The 26,519-nt window shown below is 36.0% G+C and overlaps 1 protein-coding gene across 5 annotated transcripts in view; it reads right to left on the bottom strand.

The window, feature by feature from the left end:
* Window positions 1-26,117, bottom strand: part of LOC109060515 (sickle tail protein homolog) — a 52,974-nt gene extending 26,857 nt beyond the window's left edge. For 4 of the 5 annotated variants that reach the window (XM_042774420.1, XM_042774428.1, XM_042774436.1 and 1 more), the window contains exons 1-2: window positions 1,501-1,660; window positions 999-1,197 (exon numbers count right to left, since the gene is read on the bottom strand). In XM_042774420.1, the coding sequence (XP_042630354.1) occupies window positions 999-1,197; window positions 1,501-1,603 (302 nt within the window). In that variant the 5' untranslated portion in view covers window positions 1,604-1,660. Of the gene's footprint in view, window positions 1-998; window positions 1,198-1,500; window positions 1,680-7,341; window positions 7,646-25,400 lie in introns of those variants that run through there. The other variant, XM_042774446.1, reaches the window with a different exon arrangement.
* Between the last annotated feature and the right edge of the window lie 402 nt (window positions 26,118-26,519).

Raw genomic sequence — 26,519 nt, 5'->3', positions numbered from 1 at the left:
TATAATGCTTGTTAAAAAAACAAGCCCATCCTGTGCCGAATAACACACACACACACAGAGAGAACAGACTGATCAAGCTCTCTTTCTATTCCTGCTGACTTGTTAGGAAGCCTCTGCCCAGCAAAGAGTAGGGTGTGGAAAAGGGAGTCACCCAACAGTTTCAACGTACTTAAGATCAACCACTGCCTGCAATTTTCTGTACTTATAGCCAAGCACACTGTAAAAAGTAATGTCTGATATTTCTGCAATATTTAACAAAATCTAATATTTTGTACATTATGGGCCCCAACATACACCCGGCCCAATGCGGCGCAAGGTTTTTGCTAGTTTCAGCTCGACACAGTTCTAATTTTCCGCGTTGTTTAAATAGCAAATGCATTTGAGCCCATTTGTGCGTGCTGGTCTAAAAAAGAGGTGTTTTCAGGTGCATTGTTATCATTTCGCTATATTTATTAACTGAAAATAAAATACCCCATAAACAAAATCAAACCTAAACTAAAGCCCTACACATTTTCTTTGTTATTTAAATATAAAGATAGTAGTAGTAATACGCGCCTATAGGCGGGTGCACAGTGTTTTGTACACTTTGCTTATTACACACAGAGGGACGCGCAGCAGCACACAAACACTTTTAAAAAAGAAAAATTACATTCCGCATGTAAATAGCAAACCAACCATGGAGCGAGCTCATCTGGCTTTTAAAGGGGATGGGAGATGAGACTCTGATTGCACATTACACCCGTAAACACCCATTACTCATTAAGAGAATAGGGACAACCCATTTAAATCATGCGCGCCGATCATTTTCCTGTCCTTAAACTAGCAAAAGTGGATTCGGACATGCTCTGAGTGCACCTGTGCTGTGCGCTTTAGACCATGTGCTTAGATCGTTAAAATAGGGCCCAGTATATTATATGTTTTAAATTCATTATATAATTCATGTTAAAAAAAATTCATGTCTGACAATGACAAGATTTTCTGTTGAGCAAAATACACACCTGACATCAGTCAACTCATAGTACATATTTCTCATGTCATCTTTGATGTATATAGCCACGCTGGGGGACTCCAGTATCTTCATAGTGAGGTGCTGAGGGAAGGCACTGACAAACAGAGCCTTGATGGCGTCTGCACTCGTCACCTCATGGGGCATTCGGATCTGTTTGGTCTCTTCTCCATACTGCAGGTAGAGGACACCTAAATATAAACCAAGTATAAGAGATTGATAATAGCACAATATGTCAAATGTAAGATTTCTGCACGACTTTAGAGATGAAATGCATACAGTACAGCATATAGGGTAACAAGGGTACCAATGGTAATGGTGACATCTGCATTCTGTCCTAGACAGGGACTTAGTGATCCCCTCTTTTAACGTGCAACATAGATTGTAACTTCCTCAAAATTATTTCTAAATATCTACTGACAATCATGGGGGAATGAATAAATCAAAAACACATCCATGAGTTAAAAACTTTAAAACACTGAGTGTCACTTTACCAAATGACCTGTCCTTGGTCTGGTAATTTGACTTGACCGCGGGGAGGCTCGCTCGGGAGCGGCTGCCTCGGGTGAAGGCGGAAGGGGCTTCTCCTTCTGACATGGCCTCCAAAGAATCAAGGGAGGCCAAAGAGAGATGCTCCCCCAACTCCCCTACAACACACTGCCCAGAAACACTGATCCAAAAAACAACAAAAAACAACCAAACACAAAATTAAAAAAAACAATTAAAAACATATAACATAAAACAATCCACAAAAAAAAACATCACAAAATAAAAAAATTAATGCCTAAATAGAGAGAACCCTAAAGATTTCAGCAATGTTATGTATTATGTGTTAGGTATTACTGTATTTATTAATATTTTGAATTAGCTTTTAATTTTATATTGTTTGTTTTCATTTTAGTTTTAGTAATTCTGTTATGTGCTTTTGCTGTTTTTATTAGTTTTAAATTTTTTTATATTTCTTTTTGTTTTTAATTTCAGTTTTAGTAATCTTACTTTTGAAGTAAACTTCAAAGTCACCAAGTCAACATTTATCATTTTCATTTCATTTTTTAAAGTTTTTTTTTTAAAGTTTTTATTTAAAATTTATATTTTATTTTATTTCAGCTTTATTTCAATTAATACATTTATAAGTTTATGAACTGTGCATTCTGAATGTCAAGATGTGAGCAGCGTGGTACCGTCATAAACTTTAATGCTCAATAAAAGGCCACAGAAAGGTCAGAGAGGAATTGTGGAGAGATACTAAATAGACAGACACAGCTATATCCAGTAAACAATCAACAGAACAAAAAAGCAAAAATATGACATTAAAAACCTTCATTTATTATTCAACCACATTTGCAATTTATGTGCCTAAAGAGATTAACTGAAAACAATAATCTACTGATCACAAGGGTAACTACAGTACGTTATATAAAAAAAGGTATGGTAGTCGTCTGATTCCTTTTCTGTTTCACAACACGTGGACATAAAAGAGTCAACACGTCTTTAAGTCGATTACGGCTCAGTCCTATAATTTAGCTCACAATAAAAAAAGAAAATGGAGTGATTTATCTCCAGTGGCATGAAAGCAGTAAACGCACAAAGACCAATTAGTGTGCTCTGGCACAGACATTATCCTTTGTAGCCTATTTATTTTCAAAGACCAAAATGTATCAACGTGGTTGTCCTCACAATAACACAATGTGGGCCTATACAGACAGCAGACATTGGATGATGTATATGTTTTACAGAGGATGTGCTTTCACCCTGATGCTGGAAGTCATTGCTCCATTCTCAGCAACAGAAAGAAGCGACAGGCAGAAGGCCACATATACTGAGTCAGAGCACATCTCATCATAACGGCAGCACGCACACTGACCTGCTCTGACATGCACGCCTGCCAGATTACCACCTTGCATGACCCAAAGGAACTTAATCCTTCTATACTGCGCTGCTTCATTTTCGACTGTGGTTTTGGTGACAACGCAATTATGAGGTCAGGGCAGAAGCACACAATTACACCTTAGACTCCGCATTTGACGCAGGCATTTCCGAAAGCGTCTCGAAACACTTCTGTAAACACCTTTTCAGAACCATATTTAAATCAAACCATCCTTTTGTGCATTTTACTAAGTTTTTGTGCATCCCCACAGATTAGTTCGAGCTCTAAACGTGTTTAGACTGAACAATGCTACATTGAACAATGTTGTACCTTTTGGAGGATCTCTGCTGACAGTAGTCTGTGCAAAAATGCAAAAATCTCCATGACATGCTGTATGCAAGTCTCAAAGTTGATACTAAAGAGTAAGGCCATGTCCGGTTCAGCCTAAAGGGTGATTCACACAGAATGTGTTTTTGAGCTTAAAAAAAGAAAATAAATTTAACTACTTTTTTAAAAGTTGAAGAACTTGAGAGCCACTCTTTTTAGTGGCGTGTCATGAGTGATATGCTGCAAAAGATGCAACATGTAAAAGCAATGGTCAAAGACATAAATCTAGTGAATGTTAACACAGAAAACAATGGAAAAGTATGAATGCAAAACGTGTTCCATTTGAACTGCTTTTTTAGGGTTTAAAAGTGGTTAGAAGAGGGTCTTATGTCAAAAAAATGAATTTTTAAATTAAATTAAGCAGAATGTTTTCAGAACACTTTTTCATGTGCGACATAATAACGCAAGTCAAATATGTCCATCTAGTACATGTCTACATATAAAAACAATAGAAAAGCAGTGCAATGGAATGTGAAAACGTGAGAAGCAGGGCAGTGGAAATTAAAAATAAAAAAAAAGGTCTAGACTCTAGAGACATGATTTTTTAAAGGTAGTTCTTTTAACTTGAGCAACACGTTTTTAGTGGTGTGTAATGCGCAAAATATTGCAATAGAGATATGTGTGAATCAGTCAAACACTTCCGTCTAACACATTTCCAAAGAAAAACTATGGGAAATCAGATCAGTGGAATGCAAAAAAAAAAAAAAACCTATTCAAGGTACAGATACACATTTTTTTAAAGCTGACATTCTAACTGGAAAGTCACATTTAGCGAGACGCAACAGTCAAAGAAATCCATCTAATGCATGTTTCAATAGAAAAACTATGAAAAAGCAGTGCAGTGGAATGCAAAATGTGAGACAATGGGAAGTATAATTGAAATAATTAAATTGTAATTAAATTTGAGATGTCATAAACGAGACTGCAAAAGGCACAAGATGCAAGCCTAGTGGCCAAAAACATTGATCTAGAGCATCTTTACATACAAAACAATGGAAAATCAGCACAGTGGAATACAAAAACACTTTCTGTGTGAACGGCCCTTAAAAATACAATAGATCAGCTTCATTATTCGCATGTTACTGCTGCAGTGACTCAAGATTCACCCTATACTTCATCCCTACACTGAATGCATTCTTATGAAATGCACAAATTGTTTTTGATGGCTGAACTTTCCCATTATGCAGGCAATACCAGAAACCTCTTTTTAAAGTCAAAATCTATGTTGACTGATGGAAAACAGTGCTCTGGCAATTCATTAGGAGGCATATCCAAAAATCTTTCATTCTGAAGATCCAGGCTGAGACTTGAAGGTGATGAATGAGTTTGATGTTATCTTTGCACAGGTGTTGCACTGTGAGAGGACTAACAATCGCTCCGGTGTGTACAGATGCAGCAAGAGCAAATAATAGGCTTTTATGTTCGCTTGAAAAAAAGTACACCAAACTGTGCCCAGATTAATGATGCATGACAGCTGGGATCATTTTAGACATGCATAATGCAACTGTACGTTAAACATTTCATTGTGTGGATTAAATAAAATAAATATGATTGCATTCTTAAGATTGCTTAAGGATAACCCTGAAAAAAACAAGCAGTCAACAACAGCCGCTGTACTTAACACTTGTTGAATGTGTTACTCTGATCATCCAGATCCAGATGCTTCAACTGCACCCTGCAGACCAGGGATCACATTTACACCTATTTCACATGCATAAGCAAGCCGTGCTGACATACGCTCACACTCGGGCACTGTTAGAATGCGCTACCTGCAGAATGCCAAGAGAGGCCTGAAAACAGCAGTTTAAAGCGTAAGGGTGGGCTTGAGGGGAGCAGCTTGTACGGTTCACTGCACTCTCCTCTAATCACAGGCAGAAGAATGGCCACAAACCATGCTTCATCTGAGCTGGTCTAATGCCAGGTCTTTGAATGCACTGGCAGGGTCAGATAAATCATACATCATTCTCTCTGGATCTGGAGAATACTGAAGACAGAACGAAAGAGCGAAAGGTGGATGAAACACACTCCCTCCTGCTGGATGTGCTTCGGAGATACAGAAAAAACATACGCTTGAGAAAAAAATAAATCAAAACTCAAGAGGCAGACACATTGCATTGAAAGAAACCAGCTATTGGGAAAGCAAGTGATACTTGTGAGTTAAAAGAAGACACCCCCCCCCCCCCCCCCCACACACACACATACAAAAAAAGTACTCTGGTGGTTCTCGTACAATGATTAAGGTGATTAGATGCTAATAGGTACATAGCACTTTTTACCATGGTATTTGCCTGGTACGTCAAAAAAAAAAAAAAAAAAAAAACCTGGTAAAACCATAATCTTACCATGGTATAGGCACACGTTTAAAAAACATTACACTACCATAATTATTTTGGGTAGCCTACACTGAAATGGATAAGCAGTAGTTTCTCATAATCTTATAACTAGTAGAATCTCATAATATGATAACTGTCGTAATATTCTAATTGTTTTGCATATCTTTAAGAATTTTGATCCAAGAGAACCAGTATGACTACTTCTTTGTTTACGTTCAGTTTACTCATCCATTACTCCGATGACTTGCAACACAATGCAATGCATTGATTAGCTAAAAAGCTTATCAATTAGATTAACGGTATTATGCACGGTAACTATTTAAACCCTATACAATATAAGTAAAATAAACATAATTATCTTTACTTAACGAGTTGAGACAAGCGACTGACTTGCTGACACTGTAAAACAATTGTCATGTTAGGCTAATTTACAATACCTTGATGCAAAACCTCCACCTTGACTCTTCACACAAAGAAGGACATATTCCAGATAATAAACTGCAAATGACAATAGCAAGTCCGGTAGTGTGTCTGAAAGTAGATGTAGATCGCCGCAGAAGTTTGTCTGTAGTGAAGTGATGATCTTTGAAAGCCGTGACATCAGCGTCTGCACAGAGACACACCCACCTACACGAACTTACCTGAAAGACTTGTTGGGCTACAAAAATGCACTGAAGCAAATTGGTTGCGAAATGTGCCTTTCCATCACCTTCTTGTGTACTACATCTTAAATCAAGATAGTGACATTAAGTCCTGAAAAGTCAGCGTTTTTCGAGAACATTAAATGTGTTACGCGACACTCTGGAGAATTAAATTCTGATTGTCAGCGTTTTTCGAGAACATTTCCTACGTAGCCGTATTCTGCAGGATTGTCTCTACTAGTATACTGATAAAATAAAATATTTCAACTCAAATCAGAATTTATTAAAAGTTAATAATAATAATAATAACAACAACAATTTAATAAATGCATATAATCCCATCTGTAATTCTTACATGTAAAGTCAGTCAGTGACGTTGCAGCAGCGCTTAAAGGTAACGCGCTTTATTTAAGCCTACATTCCGCGTCCCACACTTCAGAGGGGGTTCTTTCTGTATGTTCTGTTGTTTATCTGCTTCCTTTGAAGGCAACTACTGATGGTGTAAAATGCTAAAGCTTTGGATATCTGTACGTGAGCGCAGTCATCTGGAGAGGGCATGGTATTACATTCATTGTGTAGGCCTACATCTTATGTTTACGTGACATATATACTGGCTTTAATTTAGCCTACCTGTAATATTTATTTAATTATTTACGGTATACGTTAAACAGTTTATTCACATGTATTATTTTTTTTTATTAATGTAATCGTTTATTCAAGCGTACATGCAAATAAACCTGCAACAGTCCAAGCTGTGACTACACCACTCAAACTTGTCCATCCGGCAAAGATACAATGAAAATGTCAAGCGGAAACTAGCAGCAGTAAAAATGTCAGTGTTCCTTGATACATGTGTAGGTCAGAGTAAGGGAATGGTAACATATGTGGAGAGGGGCTAAACCAACTGTAAAAGTTCTTCTTGTAAGGCATGGACCAATCTCTTATATAAATGTCATGTTATGGAATTTCATTGACTATGATGATGAAATGTAATGATTTACACAATACAATGGATTTTTTCTTCTTTTTCTGTGCTGTTACCTTATTTTATCATTTTATCATATTTAAAAACCTAAATAAAGCCTAAGCGAAAAAAATTTCAATAGCTGATTTGAGCTGATTAAGCTTACCTGGTCTCTGAGTCTTTCCTGGTGCCCCATAATGACAGAAGCATGATGGGGATACTTCTGTTTTAAATGCTCAAGAAAGGCCTCTTTCTTTTGGTCCATGTTGTAGGACTGCATGACGATCACGTCCCTCACAGTACGAGGCCCTCCTACTGTGTGTCTCCTTGGTATGGTGTGAGGGGACCAGGGGTCTGATTGCTCGCTCTCATCTGCACTGCTTTGTTTTCTGCTGTTGCTGTCCACATCCTCATGGGAGCATATCCTCTGTTTGCTTCTCGCTAGCTCTTTGATTAAAGGCATAAGAACATATACAAAGGAATACAGATTAGATAGGGACACTCAGTGGGCGGCTGTACTTGGCTTGAGACCTGCAATTAATTAGTGTGATAAGCAACACAGTCAAGGCAATGACCGGCTTAGAGTCGGACAGCTGCTGGCCAAGAGAGCAATTATTGAGCAAAGCTACAAACAGGCCATTTGTTTCCCATAAACAGCTTGCACCTTGCCAAAAGAGGTCTCAGTGCACTCATTTGATGGCTCATTATTAGGCCGGGCTGACTGCATGGCATCGAGGCCCTCCAGTGGGGAGTCCAACCACTGCGCAGAATCAACAGTTCTATATACTTTAGAATTATTATTCACATGCATTGTTGTTATTACTAACTAAAACTAAGAAAACAGAAACTGTTAAAAAAAAAATCATGGTGTAATGTTTCATAACATGAACTAGTTAACATGAACCAACAATGAACATTTATTTATATTAATCAATGATAATTTCAACATTTACTAATTCATTTTTAAAATATATTTGTTATTTGTATTTGTTAACATGCTTTAAAAAATATATTGGTCATTGTTAGTTTATCTTAGCTAATGCATTTACTAATGTTGACAAATGAGTCCTTATTATAGTGTTACCAAAATCATTACCAGATTGTTATTTGAAATAAAGCTAAAATGAAACAAAATATAAATATTAGATGAAAAGCTTAAACTTAAATGAAAATTATAAATGTTGTCTTGTCAACAAATAAATAAGTTTAAGTGCAAGTACTAAAATGAGTAAAACTAAAACAAAAGTTAAAATATAGATAAAAAAAATAAATACTAATTCCAAATATTAATAAATACTATGTAATAGTATATAAACATCACTAAAATAACACAGCCTACATGGGAACTATTAGTTTGTTTAAATTATTTTTTTCTGTTATATTGTGAATGTGCATTCAATAGACATATGTAAAACAATATGATACAAATAATTAATGTATTTTCTTATACAATAAAAGAGCTTTACAAGGTTTTACAAATCATTTTAGATATAATGTACCATGCTGCTTGATATGTTGCAAGCACTGCACAAATCCTTGTACATCAATACATTTCTGCAAAATAAAATTTCATAGTTTGTGGAACCTGTAAGTTTTGTTTGGGTGAATGTGCCAACAAGTTTACTGTAAAGAATTATTGCATAATTATTGGCTAAGACAGACACATTCCATCATTGGAAGCTAATGAGAGACAAGCAGTAATCCCACTTAATTTCCTTTCTCAAGGTAGCCATTTCAGAGTCTCTGGCTTCTTGTTAGGGAAAGAGTTTAATACTTAATGAGGACATCTAAAAACCCTGTGGTATGTGGAGGAATTTTCTCGTTCTTTACTGTGCTGCTGTCCTCCCTTTGTGGATAAGCTTTACTGGAAAACATTAGGAGAGAAGAAGAGGAACTTTATAGTCTTTCATGTGACCTGTAGTTTGTAGTTAATAAAAAAAGTCTGAATATAGGGACTGAGATGATCCATTCACAGACAATTGTGGTGAGATTTGTGCTTCATGTTGGTTTTTTTCTACAGGCCTAGTATTGTTGGACAGCTAAAGTGTCATACATTTCTTTAGTAATGGTCTGCTGAAGCCCTTTAACTTTTCCTGACCTGAAATATCCCCAGCCCATTGCTCACTTATGAGAAAATGGACACTAAAAGAGTTGTTTCCTCACAGAGTCATTGTGAAAGAAAAATCACACTGTCAACAAGACCGAAGACGGTCAGACTGATGAAGATGAAATGGTTGCAGTTTGCATGCCTTTGCACTTATTCCCCATAAAGCATATTGCATGAGGGAATATAAATCATTTTTTCTCATTTTTGTGCAAAAAGTGTCACATATTGTGAATGAGGTATGTTGAGATGGAGCATTTTTACTAGACGCTTCCCATTTCTGACCAGAAAAGAGATGTTCCTTTCATTTTTACCCCCCATTTGAAAAAAAAACGTGCTTAGTGTGTGATCAACATCAGACATCTGGATGGCCCTGAGAGGAAGTGGCTGTAGATAACTGATGATGGCCAGCTGTTTCTGTGGTGATTATGTATGAATGCCTGCTTGTTGCTGGACTAAAGAAACATTCACACTCCTGTGAAAGTTATCATTCATACAGATAGATATGCGACTGCAGTTATTCTGAGAAACGTGAAGGAAGTCTGTGTTGTTATGCACATCCTTAGCAATTGTTTTGCAAATGATCTTTGGTGTAAGGTTCAAATTTTGTAATACTTTCTATTAATGTAGAATTTCTCATGATTTAAGATATATTATCAATATTATAAATATAATGTTTTTGTAAATGCAAATACACTATATACACTTTATGCTCATCAAGGCTGCATTTATTTTATCAAAGATAAAGTAAAAACAGTAATATTGTGAAATGTTATTAAAAGGTAAAATAACTGGTATATTAAAATGTAATTTATTTCTCTGATGGCAAAACATAATTTTCAGCAGTCATTCAGTCTCACATGATCCTTCAGAAATCATTTTATAGTAATATGCTGATTTGGTGCTAAAGAATCATTTCTTACTATTATGAATGTTAAAAACAGTTGTGCTGCTATAGTTTTTATGTGGAAACTGTGATACAGGATGCAGGATTGTTTGACAAAAGTTCAAAAGAATAGTGTATATTTTGTAACATTATAAATGCCTTCAATGAGACTTTCGATCAATTTTTTAAAAATTCCAGACCCCAAACTTTTGAATGTAAATAAATAAATAAACAACATAACATAACATAACATAACATAACATAATTTTGTTTATTGGAACACTATTTTGGACAAAAATAATGATACTCAATGTGCAAAAAGATACAGTGTGACAATGAATCAATGATATTTTGTGTTATAGGCAGTTGTATCACATTGAGCTGTTTATTAAATCTGTTAGAATTGTTGAAACATTTATGTTGTATCTATCAATTTATCCATCTATTCATCATCTATATTTTATTTTTATTGTCTTTTAATTACTTCAGATGAACAAAAGATGAGCTAACATTATCTCCAGTGGTCTTGCAAAGCCCCTCTGGGTAACTTTCTATGTTTGCATCCAATTTATCCAAGAGTATAACGCTCCCTTTAATGGTCTTTTAATGTTATCCAGTTCCAAGTGTATGGGTTATTAAAAACCTTCCCTTATATCCTTTATACTCTGTAATTTATACTCTCCCCAGTAAAACAGATGACCACTGGAGAAAATCCAGGCATTGTCTGTCATTTTCCAAGCATTTTAGGTCACTTTATGGTGAGGATATCCTCTCTCCACTCACAGATGTTATTTACTGTATGCACTTGGGACTGAATGACAAACCTGTATCTCCAAAACTTAAGCATTATGGTGTGGACAAGCTGAGGCACAGTCATACAGCATTAGCCAATTGTCAACACATTTAAAAGTCTCACTCTGACGTTTAATCTGAAGTTTCGCATTTAACACATCACACACAGGACTTCAAACTGAGTTTGGCTCATGTCTCATCTTCCATACTAAGCTATAAGCGTGGATGATTTCAAGAGGTTTGGTTATTTGCAGACCTGGCATCATGAGTATTTGCTTTTCTCTCAAAATGAAGTAAGTGTTGATTCCTCTGCCTCTTTCATGAAGGTTTTATGCTTGAAAAATTAGGTATAGCAGTCAAATGCCATGTAGACACACACAAGATCTATTTATGGGGTCAATAGGGTCATACATGAGATTCATTGTGTGCTTTTTCCTGATAGGATATATATGCTGTCTGAAATCTTCTTCTAAAATTATATATTTTTTATTTTAATTATTATTGTTTAGGTTCAGTTACTTCACTTTAATAGCAATGAAAAGGATCTGTTCATTGCAATTAAACTGAAATCATTGAACCTAAACATAGGAGCCTGATAAAAAAAAAAAAATCTCTCTTTCTATTTATTCATTAGATAATTCAGAATGATTGGAATTTATTAGCTATACAGCACAATTTATAAGAATGTTTCTGCAACTGGTGAAATGCCTGCTGAAAATTCATCTTTACCATCACAGGAAGAAATTGTATTTTAAAATATATTAAAATAAAACTGTGATAATATTTCACCATATTACTGTTTTACTGTGTATTTGATCAAGTAAATGCAGCTTTGGTGAGCATTTTGGAAAAGAGACTTTTATAAAATAATATATATATTATATATATATATATATATATATATATATATATATATATATATATATATATATATATATATATATATATATATATATATATATATATAAATTATTTATTTATTAGTGAACAAATATTAGACATGAGATCCACAGTGAGACAATGATTTCTTCAGACAAGGCCATTATTTGTCTTCCCATTCTGAGGGGAACGTTTTTTTTTTTTTATGTAACAAGGAAAACTTTTCCTCACTGGAAATCAACTTCTTACTGGCATTGTGAATGTCTTAATTATGGCATTTGACATAACTGGCATGGTTAGAGTATTTTGTGTCTGCCATCTGCCATGGCTTGAATGTTTAGACTGCAGTGTGTTGTGATTAGTATTCAGTGTGGTGTCTTCAGTTGAGAATCCTTAAGTATTATGTAAAACTGAATAGTCATAAAATGTGGGATTTTTTAATGACTTCCTTTCAATCAGTTTTCACTACAGCACTTGCATTAGGTGTTGGAGCCTGTGCTAACCATGATAAGCAGCTTTGCATACTTACCTCTCTGTCCTGTTATGGGAGAATTGCTTTATCTTTCAAATCCTAAACTGTGTTTGGCATTCGTTTATGGTCCAGGAATAAATGCTCTGAAGTGTTAGGTAACTCAAGGGACACTGTGTGAATGAAATAAAACCAACACATCCATCATTCTCGTCAACTGACTTGCTGAGAATGATTCCCTGACTTGTCCGAACAGATCCTCATGCAAAGTACAAATTCCAAATAACAATAGAACATTGACATGGTGAAGCTAATCCCTGGAATCTGGCATTGTATGATTAAATGGTTTACCACAAATGTATTTAATATAATGTATCAGTGCCATCTAATGTTTAATGAGGCTGACAGTTCTCATATGTTACGACTGGTTAAACCTGGAAAATTAAATATGGAAAAAGTGTAAAAGTAAAGTTATTTTACATTTCTAAAATGAAAATGAGAATTGAGATTTAAATATTATCTTAAGAAAATTTTGATAATGCCAAGCCACAGTGTCTAATACTATGGTAGGAGTCTGTAATGTGAGTGTTTTTCTTGGCCGTCTTTGAGTTTCACACATTGAGAGGAATGTACCTCTTTTGTAAAACTTATTCCATGACCTTGCAATTATTTTGGTAGCCCCCTCATAGTCTAAAGTAGACAGTGTCCATAGAAACCTGTATAGCGCTTTATTAGCCAAGAGTATCAGTCTCTCAGTATAGCAACAGCTTATTTAAACCAAACTGTTCAAACATGCAGAACTTTTTAGAAAGACAAAAAACTGAGAGGCTGTTCAACTCTGCTTTCCATCAAGAATTGAAATGTATCGTTAGAGATTTGACTATACCAAGATGAATGGATTTTTATACGAGCTGAGAACTTTAGTGGTTGTAGTGCAAGTGGACTCAGATATGGATAAAAATGAAAGTCGAGTTACCCTAGTCTCTTCACTAAAAGAAAAAAGTCCCCATATTCATTGCTATTCTGTGAGTGGAGAGCACTGGAATCTTCCATTAACCTGGTACTACACTTCGCAGATCAGGACACCAGCTTTAACACAGGCAAGAAATATCACCCAGCTCAGATCCCCCTTGCATAGTCTTTTTCATTCACACAGACTAACAATAAACCCAAACCAACTCTCCTCATCTAAAACTAAAACACCATGAAATATGGCTGCAGCACTAAACTTTGCTGGGCTGCCAAGGTAATACAGCTTTAGCTGCACCCCACCTTCAAATTTATGAATACACAAATTGTATTAATTATTATTAAACTCTTAATCCTTTTATATTTATACAGCATATTTACATAAATACAATTTTTGTTATATTATTTACATAATTTTTTTCACATTGTTTTGTATTTTATTTTGATTGTTAAGATGATGGTGACTTCATACCTCAGTCTTTTCAAAATTTTCAAAGAGTGCTGTTTAACATTTCAGTTAGCAAATCTAACTTATTTGGACCACTTCAACTCTTTTGCACATTGCCATGAAAGGCTGAAGGCTGAAGGCTTTCCATCATGATGTCATATTTCTTAAATGCTTTAAGGCCAGCTCAAACCAAGAACATTAACTAAAACAATAAATATGTTACTGTCCGCACCAGTGGATGCTAAAGTTCTTTTTATCTTAAGCACACGCTGCAGGACTGTCGTCTGCCACTTTATGCTCTGGCTCTTTAACTCTGGGATGGATTCTGATTGGCTGTCAATGAATTTATTGTTCATCAGCTGAAAAAAAAAAGTTCTGAAAAAGATTATAAAGATATCATTCCTCTTTGTTGTTATATTTATAGTTGTGGTGTGGACTTAAAAACTATATAAAAACTTTATAGTTATAGTTATTGTCCATGGTGTGAACAGACTTTAATCCGACTAATTACAGCTTAATTATTAAATCTTGTGAGTAAACCTTATTCCAACTTAATTTTTGTAAGCAGGATAAGTGACAACAGTGGAAAGTGCTCCTCAGCTGACAATACACAGATAATACTTCAGACCATTCCAGCAAGCTCACTATTTTACCAGCACTACTGTGCTGAGGAGATGGTGACGTTGATTTTTTTTAAAAAATTATATATTGTTCCCTTCAAGCTCAGAACAAATTGCAGTCCTGTTCTCCGACAAACATGATTCATGAGCCGAGCTTGCATTAGATTGTCAAAGGAGTGTAAATACTGGTATGTGAACTTCAGCTGAGTTAAACCAGGGTTCTAAAGCAAGACAGAATACAAATGGACATGTGCACAGAGAGAGAGCAATGTGAGCAGGCAAGTGCAGTATCTACAGATGTGATTCACTGCATGAAACCCTATGGGTTTTGGTGATCATTACTTCATTGTTTATTGAGAAGCAGGTTTACATCTGAAGCAATAGAGTGGATCATCAATAGCATTAAGTTAATGGCACATAAACACAACTCCGAATGTCTCTGGGTGACATTTTTCAAAGGGTGCTCGGCTACACCAAAGCATGTAGTGCAAGTAATTTCCTTATTTCCTTATTAATTAAATTTTTTATATGAATTTTATATTAGTAATTTACAACCGACAGTCTCAGTATAAACACCACACCCGTTGTTGGAAATACTGAATGTGCCATCCCTGCTCTCTAACTCAGGGCAGGCGCAATCACGTCAAATATAAATCCTCAGCAAAGTCAGCAAAGCAGTGGAATGCAACCCACTCACACAAATGCCTCGGCTCAAAAGATTTGGGCTGACGCATGGCCATCAGCATTTCAGCAGACCTCAACAACAATTAAGCCTCATCAACCAGTGCTATTTCATAGACCATTTAGCTGGCCCACAGTAGAGCCCTGCATTCTTCTCCATTACCACTCAAATCTCTGTTGATGTATCACAAATCTGAACGCTGATTTCAATGCTGTGGCACTGTCTGCGGGTTACTCTGGCATAGCCATCTCATTACTGATACCATCATTTATGTACCTGTAACTGCTGGCTCATTTTCTAGCATTTGAAATGGCATTCTATTTAATTTTGAAACATTAAACTTTGTGTTTATATTGAAATCTCATTTGATTAATTTGAAGAGATTTTCACTTTAGAGTCAGCATGAAATGAACGTTTATCTGTTTTCTAAATGCATGTCATAGATCTTCATCCATGAATGTTTATTTTTTACTTTTTTGATAATATGATCATCTTTAACACACCGGTACACCATCCATGCAGAAAAGCACAACCAAAGCCCAGCTCATGTACTGTAATTACCAAAACAATGTTCATCGCAAGTAACTTGCACTGTTATGCTTCAACCCCTAGAGGGCCAAAAGTTAAATAGTGTAACATTAAACATTCTGGGGGAAGCATACTTTGCTAAGGACCATTGCCAGTCTGTTAAAAATACTGCAGCTGGATGCTAGAAACCCCTTAAGTTAAAGGAACAGTTCACCCTAAAAAATGAAAGCAGAAAACTAGAATCTAGAGAAAGTAATATTGTAGACAGATGTCTCGTATTTTTAGCCAGAAGCAATGGTTTGAGGTTAAAAATGTCTTGATGAACCTGTTTATTACAACCATGCAGCTTGTTTCTTCACAAGATGTTAATTGATCAACTGAAGTCATGTGCATTACTTGTGGATTATTATGTTTTTATCAGCTGTTTAGACTCTCATTTTGACGGCACCCATTCACTGCAGAGGATCCATTAGTAAGCAAGTGATGTAATGCTAAATTTCTCCAAAACTACAAACTCATCCACATCTTGGATGGTTGAGTGTGAGTAAATTTTTCAGAAAATATTCATTTTTGTGTGAATTGTTTCTACAAAGTTATAATTGTAAGGGTATTCTCACCACATGTTCTCTTAACTTAAGAGCTTTGTTGAATGTAGTTGCAGTGTTTTTGACAGACTGTAAAGCTATATCAGACATGTTATTTCCTACTAGAGGACAAAACTTTATATTAATGTGACTGCTTTATTATGCAAGAAATCATCGCTTGGCCTACATGTGTGAAATATGACAAAAATCACATCTTTACTGCAAATGAGGCGAGCTACACTCCCCTTTGCACATTTCCCACTCTCATCATGCCAGTGTCAGTCTTTTGAAAGCATAGCAGATTGAGCCAAACACCGTTCCTCTTATTAAATCATACAAGCACACATGTTGTTTGCCGAAATTAAGCATGACTAAAACGTTTCCTGAGAAGTGGAACAAGAAAACATTTCTTGAATTTTTAGGAGAGAATAGTTGCCACACGCCACATTAAATACTGCAAAACTTTTGGCTTCATGCTGATACCTTTTTAGAAATGAACCTGAGGAGCCAATGTTTCAATTCCACGATCATCCTATTCAATTAATCTGCTGGACTGATTCAACCGCCCAATTCCTGAACATCACTAACCTGTATATGATGTGATCATATTACTGTGGTTCTGCACACATAAGGATTTCCCTTAAATACAACAGTACAACAGAGTTAGGTAGATTGCTAACTATAATACAACGTCTAATATTCTCATAACGCCATCAGCATACATAATGTGCTCATTGTGTTATATATTGTGAAATCTCACTTTTTAAAATGGTTCAGTGACAAAGTCCATATAACTGCAGCACACACACTGTCGCCACACATTACAGGCTGGTTCTGGTTGTTAAAATCTGCCATATAAATCTCAATGACAAATTTCAATATCTGCAAGTTCTTAAGCAGCAATTCAAACATAAAACATAAGCATCCCAAACCACTGCTTATGAAATATGTGCCCATTAATGATTAACATTTATAGTTGGATTTCAGTCCTACAAAAAAAACTTACCAGCTCTAAATGTCCGAGGCTGTTTGCATGTGTATCCTGTTCGGTGTGAGGCTCACGCTGCCTCCCTCTATGAAATATGTGTCTCGCCCACTGCTGAATCCACTGCTCTACTCTCTGCTCTACTGAGCTGAAGTTTATGTAAGTTAGGTGTGTGTGAGTCGGAAATGCAGCAAAAAGGAGGGTCTATTGTAACACTAATGGCATTCCTGTTCCTAAAACCTAACATTTGTAAACTATCAGCAAGGATAGGACAGAGGTGACAGAGATTACTGCCTAGAAAAGGCATAGACAATTAGTTAAGAATTGTTTATGTTTGTGGTTCCAAAGTGTTTGGACACAGGTTATGGCATCAGAGGTTTAAGACAAGGAACACAATAAATCCAGTAAGAGCTTTTCTTCAAGTTTCGAAGCACAGCTCTCATTCTGTCAGCAAGGGGTTCGTTTTTCAGCAACAAACCCTACCTGTGACCCTGAACAGACAACAAAAGAGGCTTCAACAGCATTTTAAACAATGCTTAGATGAGTAGGGCAGATTTGGTTACATCTCTCCTTAATGAACTGCAGAGCAAGAAGTTTCTCAGAAGATGCAAAAAATTCCAAAAAAAATTTTTCATATAATGTTTGTTTCCAATACCTGACCATTGTTTGCAGGAATTGGAAAAGATTTTGCCTGTTGCAGTTAATTACTAATTTCCACTGGTTCCTCCACCCTCTCTTCCTGTCCATCCACAGATCAAGGCATCTAGCCAAAACAACAGTGGCTAAACAATACAATGAGATAATATATCAAAAACATGATTTTATTATTATATATACAGTACTGTTCAAAGGTTTGGAGTTGTTAAGATGTTTTAAAGTGGATTTTTTTATTTATGCATTTCTTTAAATAGGCTTAAGTCTCACCTAGGCTATACGAAAATACAGTAAAAACAACAAAAGCAAATATTTTGAAATATTATTGCAAATTACAATAACTGTTTTCTATGTTAATATATTTTAAACTGTAATTTATTACTGCAAAGGCAAAGCTGAAATATTTTCTCAGCACACAGAGTGTCCTTTCACAGCACCCTTTCAAAAGGAACACATTTGTATCTAAAGGGTCCATATTGGTCCCTTAAAGGTACATATTAGTAACTAACAGGTACCGCCCCAGTGACAGCTTTTGTACCTTTTTCTGAGAGTGTACTTGTTTAAAATGTCCAGCATCTTTCAAACCTGCCCTTTTCATATCATGTAACATTCTACTCACATCCAAATCCACTCTCTCCAGCCACTTTTAACATTTAAAAGAAAGACTAAGAATAAAGTGATAACAGAAGACTAACTTTACAGTCCAATGGGCAAAAATGACATTTATATGAAGGGCTGCCCAGAGGACATCATATTTTTAGGCATTCCTCTTTCAGCACCATTAGATAGACACCAACAACACAGATAAAAGTCCCTGAGCAGGTCAGCTTTATTCAACCAATGAGAGAATTAAGCACTGCCACAGCCAAGTTTACACCTCTAAGCTCTTCACTAATGGTATTCTGTTTCCAAGCTAACCCATAAGGAGGGTATAAATACACTAGGTCTCTAGGATACAAGACACTCTCCTGAAACTCTTTCAGGCTTTGTGTTTTAGTAGGATAAGGAGAATTGCCAGCAAGTCAGCATCACCCAGCTTTGTTCAGTGTTAATACATGTTTGGTTTTATATTCCACTAGTTCTATATATTGAACAAGTCTAAAAAAAAAAAAAAAAAAAAAAGAATTTCTTACAGCCATTAGTCAATTTTTCAGTGTCACATGATCCTTCATAAATCATTCCAATATGCTGCTCAGTTAATAATAACAGTTATTATGATCAATGTTGGAATGACTGATGCTTAATATTTTTGTGGCAACTGTGATTTTTTTTTTTTTTCAGGATGATGAATAGAAAGTTCAAAAGAACAAAATTGATGTCATTATAAATGTGTCTTTGCTGGATAAAAGCATTAATTTATTATTTTTACTTTTAAAATCTTTTTATGCCCCAACCATTTGAATGGTAGTGTATCACAGTTTCCAGAGAAATATTAAGCAGCACAACTGTTTTCAACATTGTCAGTCATGCACTGATTTGTAGGAAACATAAAGGATGTGTATGAAGAACTGTCTCCGTCAGTGTTTTGATTTAAAACAAAAAGGCTGTCAAAAAAAGATATGACACATAAGAACAGCAGAGTGTGTGGAGAGACACAGATGTAACAGTGGCAGTGGAGGGCTCTCATAGGTTGACAAAGCCAAGCTGATTGATCTAGTTCACTTGTGCCCTGAAGCAGGGTCCTCTGGACTGCCATGCTGCAATGGTTCACTACACTCTCAGCGAGCATGTACGTACATGCAGCGCACATCACAAACAGCACAGAACAGAATGGAAGAGGAGAAACTCATTATGGTCCTGAGAAGGATCTCTTCTCTGCTGTTTGCACCTATTGAGAGCTTCTGGCTGGGCAAAGACAAGCACAGCGATGGGGAGCCATGGTGAGGTGGTTAAGAGAGCAGCAATGAGGGACGCTAATCTCTTTTATTATGCTGTTGCAAAACATGACATCATAGCTTGCGGCTCGTGGACTAGGCAGTGCACCAAATTACCAGCCATTCTGGGCAGTCTATTTATTAACCATGCAGTGACAAATCTAATCTAAATCTGAAAATGCCCATGATAAAAATAGGATACAACTTCAAAAAACACTTGCATCATAAGACTTGTTTTAAAACAGAAGGACTTTTACAGAATTCACTTCTATGATTCAGATGGTTACGAAGATTCATATGAGAAAATGAAAAAGCTCTCAAAACATTACTGGAAGTCGACTCAGACATGAAGAACCCAGACACCTATAAAGAGAAAGAGTGCGGCATGTTCAAGACAGTGGCTTTTGATCAGTTAGATCTGGCTTGTTTGGCAGCATTGGGAAATTTAGTGTTGTCCTTGCATGACAGCTACAAGATTCTTCTGTGATTTGACAGCATCTGTTAGAGTTATCTAAAAGGACAGTTTCAGTCAAGCATAAAGATGACGTATTCTGTGTTCAGTGGTGTGCAATAACAGCTTTTTTAAAAAAGCTTCAAATGAGGATGCACATAATAAACTGTATTATGACATAATTGATGCATGTGTTCAGACCTCAGTATGTGCATTAGTAATTTCTTGGCTCATTATGCACTTTAAAGCAATTTATCACTGCCAAAACTCCAAGTCATCACAGTCCTATAGTTGGAATAAAATGGCATCAGATATAACTTTACTTATTTTGGCATAAAATACTACTACTTCTTTGCTGCTTGTTCAAGTCACTTTGTTAAAAGGAACTTAATTTCATTATGTTCAATACACTTATATTTGTAAAAAGAAATCAAGCTAACCTAATTATTTTTGTTCAGACTTCATTACTTGCTGTGCAGTATAGTTTCTTTGGATTTTCAGCCAGTTTAAGTTTAAACCTTCCAGTAAAAAGCTAATATATATTTAGATATATTTTAAAATATTTTCATGGGTTTAAACCTTCCAGAAAAAAGCTTGAGTTTGGTATGTTCATTTTGGATTTAGTATGCTTGTCATGTCTCCTTATTTGAAAGTTTCTTATGCTGGTCCTCAGTAACCTATTTAAATTTTGTAGGTAGTTTCACTGCAACTTTTGCTAAATTGGCATGACTGTAACTCCCTGAAAATACCCTAAAAATAGCAAAATCAGCTATCTGGTGCTAGCCAGAAAACCACAAAGTCAAACTTCTATGTCTCTACAGGTATGTGTGTCCAGAGCGAAAACAACATTATGGAGAAAGAGAAACCAAACCACAGCATTTTTTAAACATTACATGACCTCCACCTATGATAATGGATAACCTCGGGAAATTATATCCATTTAATACTACACACCACTCCTGCCAGTTACAACACTTAAACCTGTAACACTGTGAATGACTGATTGTCCCAGATTGACTTTATTCACATCTCAGGCTTTTGCAAAATAAACAAAATACTAATAAAATGTGATAATTCAGTGGCTTGACTAATAACTGAAAATACAACAAAAACCTTGACAAGAGCTCTACAGAATTATTATTTTAAACAGACCAACCTCAGCTGGCAAATGGTATGTGATGAATCGTCTTTCCTGACTATAATGAGTAGGAAATAAATTCTCTGAGTAGAAGGATAGTGCAACCTGAGGAAGAGCTATTGCCGTCTTCTCCCTCAAGTCACCTCTAAGTCTCATTATAGGCAGTTTTCGTTGTGAGAGGGAATATGTATCTTTAATAACTCAGTCTGAAGAGGCCAAGCTAAGCAGTCTGCAGTGTGGATCTTGGCCTGCTCAGGTTTGAAGTAGCTGTGGTTCTGACAACAGTGAGCACTGATATTGCTGGGCTTAGCTACTACATAACTCAACAAACTGGACTTGATTGGAGATTAGACTGAGTGCATGCTCACAGCAGCTGTAAACTCCAAATCATTGTCTGAAAATTGCACAGAAGTGACCAGTACATTAACCAGTCTTCTGCTGTTCTTCCATGCAGAACATGCTCCATAATTTACAACACTGATTTTTTTTTTAGGATGTTGTGCTCTGCATAGTGTGTTTTCTGTGTTTTGCTCCTAAGCTGTGAGAATGCCGTAGAGCTAAGTTGGTGGCAGGAACAAAAATGATGTTGGACAGAGCAACAGAGAGGAATGGGACAAGACAGGCACACATCCTGTGTGGGATCACACTGATGTCAAACCATATCGCTTCCTGCTGATTAAGTTGACGTAACGGCACATGAAGATCTGGCTTTTCCTGTATTACATTAGTGCTTCAGAGGCAGATGCAGGGAGGTTATATAACTGCAGAGCATTAAAGTTCACTTCACCAGCAAGATGAAGACATGATTTGCTGTGTACAATAAGCAGTTTAGGAGGCTGATTAAGTGAATTTTTAAGCTTTGACTGTGATAAGTGTTGAGAGAACAATCTGTTGTTCCAAAAGCTTTTCTTGGAACTTAAAATCTTTCCCATACAGCTGCAGAGTAGATGAATGTAATCACACTATTTTGCAAAGAGAGGCCCAAATTATCTTCAACCTAGCAAAGCATTTCCTCACCCTTTACACCTCTGTAGCATAATTATGATTAATATCACTTGCTTTTGAAACATATTTCTCATTCCTTTCCCTAAGCTAGCACAAAATCAAAAAGTCCCTATTTTATTGACTACATATTTTGTAATATGAAAAGCATGAGCGCAGGTTTGAGCACAAGCTAATCATAATTTGAAGCATTTACAAAAAAGTGGTAAACTACAATGAAGTAACTTAAGAATAATTATATATATGGATATAATTATCAAATTGTTTAATCAGAGCAGCATTTTTACTGGCACAAAAACAGTTAGAGGTTTTGATTGAAAAAAAAAAAATCTCAGTTAGGGTATCAAATTGAAACAGGTATACTAAATACGATAAAAACATCATAATTTAAATAACTGAGTTGAATAAATAGAACATAATACAGGGAATCAAATTGGTGAATCAAATCATTGTGAACACTCACATGAAAGGTAAGAAGGAACCGTTTCACTAGAATTAATCTTTCTAATACTACAAATATGAGAAAGAGGACTTTTAAATGAACCATTCTGCTAGAATGAATCTGACTTTCCAACCCTACATAAGAGAGAAAGAGAGAAGACTATTTAGGCAAGTGTGTTTGATTATCAAAAAAATCTATGTAATGACCGGTTGTGCTATACAGCTCCTTAAAAAAGGGTACCTCCTTGCTGGAAAAATATGAAACTGTCACAAAAGTTAGTAGCCTCCTTAGTAAGTTAACAAAACCCAACTCCCAATAGAGTGTAACAGTGATATTTAAGTAGTTTGAGAGTGTTATTAAACTGGTGTATTGGGAGTGGGTGGGTACTAAAAATTATTTTGGTGTGATTTGTTTTGATTGGTGGAGATTTTTTTTGCATAATCTTGGGTAATGTAGTTTTCACCAGGAACTCTACTGTTGAACACAGTTATTTAAAGAAAGAAAGAAAGAAAGAAAGAAAGAAAGAAAAAGAAAGAAAGAAAGAAAGAAGAAAGAAGAAAGAAAATGAAATAATATGTGGTTCAACAAAAGCACATAACAACTTTGTAGCTCACAGCAGGTATGCTATTGTTCAAAATCAGTTCCTCAGTGCAGAAATTGAATGCAAAAAACATAACCTGACTGTTACACTCTGTAGCAGTCAAACTGATGTGACAACCATTCTGATTGGCTATAAAAGGAAAGACCACACCCCCAACTCTTTTTTTTTGCTTGTTACAGAGCTTTGGGCTGTCACAAAAACAGGTGTGGTATCTCAGGTGCACCTTTTGCTAAAAATGTATTTTGGAGTTCAGCTGAATAGGAAAAAATACATTCTTCATAAACATGAACTGCAGTTGAGTGCACATATAGCTGCAAGAAAAGAGCCTTTTAAATTAGGTGTCAGTTCATGGAGGCGAATGGAGCTGCAGGTTTTTCTGAGGAATCTCTTTCAGCACATTTGGAGCCTCTGAGGGTAGAAAGAACTCTTAAGAATCTAAGAGTGTTGGATTCTGTGCCTGTGGAAATGTCATGTACTGTATCTGCAGCAGCGTGGCAGGATTGGTGCTGTCTCTGGGATAAATCTCTGTTTTAACAGACCTGGCAGAGGGAATGGGTGACAGCAGGGGACAGTGGTTCTAAGGCTGTGCCTTCAATCTCATACCTCTCTAAACAGTGTGAGTAAAAATCATTGAAGTGAAAGAAAACTATTCTGGGATTTGAAAGTCACTGGAGACTGATAACATAAATAAGCGCTATACATGAAAAAAATAATAAAAATATATCACACACACCAGAACAGCAAATAGCAGTCAAGTTAAAAGCAGCTAGTAACAGATAAACAAAAGACTGGGGTCTGTGATATAGTAGTACTATATAGTACTTTATATATATTTTAAAAAAGTAATAAATTCTTGTGATAGCAGGTTCCAGTGCCACATGATCTTTCAGAAATTATTTATTTATAACAGTATTTATTTAAAATATTTTTTTTTCTTTGTAATCAAGTAAAACAGTCACTGTCACTTTGAATCTATATCTTTGAATTTAATGCATCTTTGCTGAATAAAATATTAGTATTATTACTTTTAAATCTTACTGACGGCAAACTTTTAAATGATATAGATTACCATGGAAAGAAAATGCACAATAGTAAATGTTTGCTCAAGTGGGTAATTTTTAAAACAAAATTTCTTAAAGATTCAAAAACAATAATTTTTTACATTTTAAATGATTTATTCCACATGAGAAAACAAGCTTATAAATCTTACAGAATTAGGTTTTTTTTTTCATTTAAAAATGCAGAAAGTTTGGTGTGAGGAGTAGGGTTATGGATATGGGATTGAAAATACAGTTTGCACAGTATAAAAAACAAAACGTCAATGGAATGTCCCCACAATGATAGAAAAACCAGTGTGTGTATGTTTACAGTGATGAACCACAAGAATGTCTTTTTTGGAAGGTGTCTGATATAATATTAATTGATTTGAGAAGCCTCAGTCCCTGTGCCCATTAGCTACCATGTGGTTTCTAAACTGACCTAATTAGTGCGGTGACAGTTCTTCAAGACTTTTGCCTAACTGCACTGTCAAAACTTGTAAGTCAACCGCTGACATCAATTGAGAGGCTTTTTAGAGATTATAAAATCAACCTAATGTAAATAGACATCAAAATCAGTCTGAAATAGCAAAGGTTGATAAAATCTTCTGGCTTATAAACCATCTCTAATCATTTTATGCTTAAATCAGTGTGTTCAGCTACCTATTCAGTGACTGTTTAAAAACGTGTGGAACTCTCAGTGAATCTAGATGAGAGTTTCTGGTTTGATTAGCACTGAGATCAAGTGATGTGAGAGAATTTGATGATGAGGAGGGGAATGTAACTAATCAGCAGAGTGAACACTGAGGGTCAAACCCCTGTCTTAATCCCCCCATATAGAGAAGGCATCAGCCAAACTATACAAGCGCACTCACATGCTGCAGTCAGGAATACTGTACAATAGCTCCTCGACGGGTGGATCTAAACTCATGGCAGAACCGTAAGCATATCTGTATGTGTGTGCTTGGTCAAATGTCTAATATTTTGTAGTGTGAAATATATCTAATCAACTAAGTAAGATCATGCTAACACCAATCAGGTGTAGGAAGCATAATACCTGGATTGGAAACCACTGGATTGGTGTCAGAAGACTTCTGGGATGGTCTGGATCTCACCAGGTTGCCCTCACTGCCAGCCTTCATCAACCTCTCCCCGACGACCAGCATGTGTGAGCGGTTCCCTGGAGGTTCCTTTCGGGGCTGCTTGGAGGGTTTGACCAGACGTGAAGGTTTGGACATCTCTCCTGAAGCACGCTCGTAAGGGATTCTTCCAAAGTTCTCACTTCTTTCTAAAAAAACTGCTCACACCTTCACCTGTCCAAACTTTGCAGATAACATGACATCCAACTAATTAATTTGCTGTTCTTCTCATTTAAAATTCATTCTTGCTCTGACAAATACTGGAGATTGAAACACGCTGAAGTAGTCGAGGATTCCTTGGAGAGAACCATCTGCTCAGCTTCAGGCACCACAGTGAGGACACAACTGAACACTTGAAGAACTGAATCATTGAAAGAGTTGAGGTTGTTAAACTCTATCGCTTTGCAGAAACGCACAGCACGTTGATGTCTAATCACTTCTCCCGCTTTGGAGAATTGATCCTCCTAATAATCCAGCACCAGGCAAGCATCAGGCTCTAATCTGCTTGAGTAGTTGCAGAAACACAGTGCTCTTAATGCAGATGTAAGCTCTGTGGTAAGTCGCCATGCAGATTTAACCAGGGACGCAGCAGAGATGATCACTGTGTCTCAGTAGGCTTCCTACTGCTGTGCATGCAGACCAGAGCCACAGCTAAGTCACACTTGGGCAGTGAGAAAGAGAGAGAGAGAGAGGATAGAGAGAAGAGAGAGAATTACTCCCATGTGCATGGTTGTGATAGGCTAAGTGTTCTTGTAACCTCCCTCCCCACCTTATTCTTATATAGTGAGGGCATGTTGTACTGCTCTGGAAGGAGGAGAGCACAGGTAATCTATCTATCTATCTATCTATCTATCTATCTATCTATCTATCTATCTATCTATCTATCTATCTATCTATCTATCTATCTATCTATCTATCTATCTATCTATCTATCTATCTATCTATCTATCTATCTATCTATCATCATTTTTCTAATTTATTTATTTTTCTCACAAATTACCTTACAATATAACAATATAAATGAAAAGTTTAAAGTA

The sequence above is a fragment of the Cyprinus carpio genome, chromosome A2, assembly GCF_018340385.1.
Source record: "Cyprinus carpio isolate SPL01 chromosome A2, ASM1834038v1, whole genome shotgun sequence".
In the NCBI taxonomy this organism is placed as follows: Eukaryota; Metazoa; Chordata; class Actinopteri; order Cypriniformes; family Cyprinidae; genus Cyprinus; species Cyprinus carpio.
This window is presented reverse-complemented; position numbering and strand designations above follow the sequence as displayed.